The sequence below is a fragment of the Penaeus vannamei genome, chromosome 24, assembly GCF_042767895.1.
Source record: "Penaeus vannamei isolate JL-2024 chromosome 24, ASM4276789v1, whole genome shotgun sequence".
Lineage (NCBI taxonomy): Eukaryota > Metazoa > Arthropoda > Malacostraca > Decapoda > Penaeidae > Penaeus > Penaeus vannamei.
In genome coordinates, this window is record NC_091572.1 from 27851547 (window position 1) to 27856546 (window position 5000).

The window sequence follows — 5000 nt, forward strand, 5'->3', positions numbered from 1 at the left end:
AAACAAACCTCTTTCCTGTATTTAGGTCTTAGCCTTGTTCTTTGTTTAGTGATAAGTTGGCAAGAAGTCACACAGCCTTTGTCACACCAGATGTGTGTTGAGTGTTCGTTATTCACTGCCATAGCGTTGAGAGATTCAGAGACCACAATGCTTGTTGTTTGGGGTAATGGTGACACACAAATGTAGCTATTTATCTAATATTTGTCTTTAAAATCTGCTGAGTTTGATTTTAATTGCTTTATCTATACCACTTGCTGTCATCATAACACCCGGGCATCATATGGGATTATAGAACTTTTGATTATGACTATTGAAATATAGTAATTTCTCTCTCTCTCTCTTCTTTTCTTCAATTTTAGATCCAATTATATTTTAAAAACCCTGTTTTTTATTGTCTTGGCTAAATCTCATTCTTATAGGCCTATGATATTGCTGAGAAGTATTTTACATTACTTGCTTCCAAAAACTATAGACTTGATCAGTACTAAGGTTGTGCTAGATATGAATATACACATTTTTTTATGGTAGTATGCATTCAACCTGTTTTGTTTTTAAAATTCTGACTGATATATAAAGTCAGGATTTGTATGGGCCATTTGACTTGCAGCTCAGTACCTTTTTCTTGCAGAGGACTATGTAATGATTTATCTCTATATTATTATACTCATATACGATATAGTATATTTAATATTTTTCTTTTATTGTCTCTATTTTACTTCTCTTTACTTCATGTAATGATATTACATTCATACTTTTCCATTGACAACTATGAATATTTATTACATAATATTACAGAATTCCTTTTACTTTATTTTTTCCACATGCCATTAGACTTGACAGTGCTTATAACTCTTCGCTATGAGTACCTGCGAGGATTCAGCCCTCCTTGCAAACTCCCAGGAAGAGGATGCTGATCAGACACTGGTCTCTGCGGACGGCATCTCTGCAGGGACGTCAGGGGCTTGGGGTGAGTGTCATCAGGCAAGAGGGAAGATGAATTTGTTATTTGAGTAGTTTTGTAATTTGGTTTTAAGGCTTCAGTTTTAATAATACCATGGACAGTTTTTGGTATTAGTATGGTAATAAATACATTTCCTTGCATGCATAAGAACGTTTATTGCATATATTTCAGCATTATGATACTTTATGCTTAAATTTTGCATCAAGTTATCTCAACAGTTTATCTACTACCTCTTTCATTTCCTCACATTTTCACTTTTATCTCATCCTCCTCTGCTTTCCTTAGCTTCTCCTTATGTGTCATGTTCTTATGTTATATATCTCATCTCAAATGCAGATTCTGCAGACTCATCTGCCCCAGACCTCTCCAGCAAATCTGACATAAGCAACAGCAATAAATCTGACACAGGAGACAGCAACAAGAAGTCGGACATTAGCAACGGCAATAACAAATCAGACTTGGCCAATAGCAATCAGTCGCGTGAAAGCAACAGCAACAAGTCCAACATAAGTAACGGGAACAGCAAGTCAGACCTCAGCAGCAGCAGTAAGTCGGATGTAAACAACAGCAAAAAGCCAAACGTGAATGCTGTTAACAAGCTGGGGAGCGGCAGCTTAGCCAAGAAGAAAGATGCCACCAGTGTGAGGTAATACTGTGCTAAAAGTTCATCAGTTGAAAAAAAAAGAAAAAAAAATGGCTGTTAGAGTAAGGATGGTAGATAAATAGATTTTAGGAAAAGTACAAGGATGATTGATTGATGATTTTTCTCTTTGCTTTTCTTTATTTTTCATTTTCTTTTCCTTCATAATATTTTGAGTATGTTGATGTATCTTTTTAATTTCTTTTAATCTGCTTATTTTTTTTATTTTTTTATTTATTTATTTATATTTTTTTATTTATTTTTTATTTTTTTTTTCTTATTATTATTTTTTTTTTTCATTTCCTCCTAATAACCTTCTAATAACTTTTAAGATGATCAAAGTACTGAAAAAAAGCAGTATACAATATCTTCAAGTGTAAAGAAGATACCGATTCTGATTCTTAGAGAAGAAAAGAGAGTACCCTAAAGAGAGGGCATTTATGAGAGGAAAGACACTGAATAGGATCATGAAAATTTCCTTGTTGTAATACCTGTTCCTTGCAGCAACGAGAGGGTCAAGAAGAAACCCCCTATGCGAGTGGTTCAATCCCGCTTCAAGGCTGCAGCTGCGGCAAAGAACAACAGTGGGAACAGCAGCAACGGCAGCAGGAATGGGTCAAACAACAGCAGCAGTCTCAACAGTCCTGGTAGTAGGAACAACTGTCTGAACACCACCCTTGTTGGTGGGTCCTCAACCAATGTTGCCGGGAACAAGGGACCCACCAAAGGGAGACCAGTCAGGTATGTGCTCTTGATTGGGTATTTGGTCTCTGGGTGTGACTCTTCTTTTATTGATGTTATTAATGTATTCTGTTAGTATGTGATAATGTATTAGCATACCGGCCTGAAATATGGATTTTTGTATTCTAGAAATACAGCATCCATCCTGACCCACTTTTTTTTTTTTTTTTTTCCCATTCCTTTCTGTTCCCTATTCTGAAATTGGCAGAATCATCCATCTTTTTATGAAGCCTTGTATATATTTCTATTTTTCCTGTGTTGCATTAGGATGAATTGCACTAGGTCCTGTATATCTAATTCCATTCTTGTCTTAGTGATTTATTTTTGAGAAATATTTATTTTCTCTACTTCTCTATAGAAGAGTGTCATTGATTCTCTTTTGAACACTCTGGGTGATATAATCATTAATTCCTTATATAATTGGGATTTAAAGAGGACCATAGGCAACATATTTACAGTAACTCCCTAATCTGTAAACAGAGCATCCATGGCACCAGCAGCAAGTGGGCCGATCAGCCGCTCAACAGTAAACATAGCAAAGGCAGGAGTCTTGCCCAGCCGTGCCACAAATAAGTCTAGTCCACGTACGCAGGTCAGCCAGTCAGCAACTAATCTTGCAAGCCAAGGGTCCACAGGAATAACGAGGCCTTCAAAGCCCATGGCTGCACGAGCTAACAAACACAAGCTGCATTCCACAGTCCTCAATGCCACAGTTCTCGCGGATAAGACGCACAAGGAAGGATCTGATAATGTTTTTAGGTAAGGCAGACTGATGTAAAGTTTTGCATTATTTTTGATAATTCGTAAAAATACAAACTATTTCCAATCTCTCCACAATAGAATTTCATCTTCAGGCTTTCAGTAAATTTACCCGAGATTCTAAGCTCGCCTAACTTAAATTCCACAGCACAACACTGGTAGGTGGCATGGCACCAGGTGGTCGTAACCTAGATTTGACATGCGCCACCTTGCCTGAGCTCCCTGACATATCTGCCATTAGACTGGACAGTGTGGGCAGCGAGAACAGAAGTGGTGACACTACTGTTTTGTCGTCTATCAGCGAGAAAGACTCCACTGTAAGTAAAATACATATTCAGCTATGTAGTTCTTAATGAGATAAGAATGTAGTTGAATAGATGTTCCCTTAAAAGAATTGTCAAATCTCTTCATATAAAGTTTGTTTTGAGTTTGCATTTTGCAATTTTGAATTAGCTTTACAAGGGAGGACCAGCTGTGTCACCATATGTAATACAGACATGTTTTGAAGAAGAAAATGTGATCAGACAAGAGAGCAATATATGTAACTATGCATTAAAGGTATTTTTCTCAAACCTGACAGCAAGACAGTAATAACTGCAGTATACACGAAGTAACAGCAGAAGAACTGGAGTTGGAGTACCTGCGTTACATGGAATGGGCACAAGTGAATCTCTGCAGCAAGAATGTTTTCCTAGACCGGATCAAGGAAGCTGAGGTCTTTTAAGTGATATATATGTATATACTTTACATAAATGTTATTTCATTTTGTCCCATTTAGATTAGTAAAAGAAATTGAATGTACTTTTTCATAATACGAGGATTAGTAAGAAAAAATAGTAATATTAATACTCTTGCTTCCAGACACAAATAATGTTCTTGGAGGTGCTGATCAGTGAGAAACAGAATGAGCTGAGTGAGCGCAGGCAGATGACCGAATTAGTTGCTCACCTCCAGCACGTCACAGAGGCCAGTCAGAGCCAGACAGAGTTACTTCAGAATCTCATCGGTAGGATGTTTGTCGCTACTGCAGTTGATTTATTTTATTGTAAATTATATTTATTTTCTGTCAGTTTTTATGAAAAAGTAATGATCATGCATAATTAGCCAAATGTTTTATATTAGAGTTTATCCCATTTTTTTTTATTTGTTTCCCTCCATGTTTGCATTCCTTAGATGCCCTTCCAGCCAGTGAGGAAAGCATGCAAACAATGAGCAGAGACTTAGAAAAATCTCTACACCAGGTTAAGGTGGATAACGTCTATGTACCCGAGAACCACAAACAGTACAGAGGTAAGAATGTAGAAAAGGTATATATTGATAAGAACCACAAAGGAAGAAATGTAATAGATGCATTGTGATTAGCTCTTTCACCAGAATTACACAAAATAAGATAGATGTTATATCAGTTTACAATAATCTCACTTACTTCAGTTTACAATAGTTGCACTCACTCACATGAAAATAACTCCTTAAAATACTTTGTTGCTTAAGGTAGTCCATTGTTTAAAATCAGTTTGCAAAGTTTTGTAATTCTTCAATCAACTCTTCCGACTTGCAAGTTTGGATGAAAAAATGTACATTTGCTCACCAAATCCATAATTTGTCAAACAGTAATAATTAGGGCATGAATAGATAGAAAAAATCATAGTGCAATATATTTAGCACTGAAGAGTTACTCTCAAAAGCACACTGTGGTCAAACTACCTATATGCTGAACTTAAAATGTATTTTCTGGAAGATGAATGACTTACACGGAATCAGACAGAAAGAGGGGAGGGTTGTCACAGAGCAATGCCAGTCAAATGACTGTTGCCACTTTGGTATTCCCAGGTGTTGCTTTCTGCATGTTCATTCTCCTGGTCATTATGTTCTTTCAGACTATAAAGTTGTCAATTATTC

At 36.5% G+C, this 5000-nt stretch overlaps 1 protein-coding gene across 1 annotated transcript in view; it reads left to right on the forward strand.

Annotated features, from left to right (window-relative positions):
• LOC113805313 (dentin sialophosphoprotein) overlaps positions 1-5000 on the forward strand; it is a 7774-nt gene that overhangs the window by 754 nt on the left and 2020 nt on the right. The window contains exons 2-9 of the mRNA XM_027356308.2: positions 832-967; positions 1298-1607; positions 2106-2342; positions 2823-3101; positions 3250-3418; positions 3682-3816; positions 3963-4107; positions 4275-4391. Coding sequence (XP_027212109.2) covers positions 859-967; positions 1298-1607; positions 2106-2342; positions 2823-3101; positions 3250-3418; positions 3682-3816; positions 3963-4107; positions 4275-4391 — 1501 coding nt within the window. The 5' untranslated portion in view covers positions 832-858. The remainder of the gene's footprint in view (positions 1-831; positions 968-1297; positions 1608-2105; positions 2343-2822; positions 3102-3249; positions 3419-3681; positions 3817-3962; positions 4108-4274; positions 4392-5000) is intronic.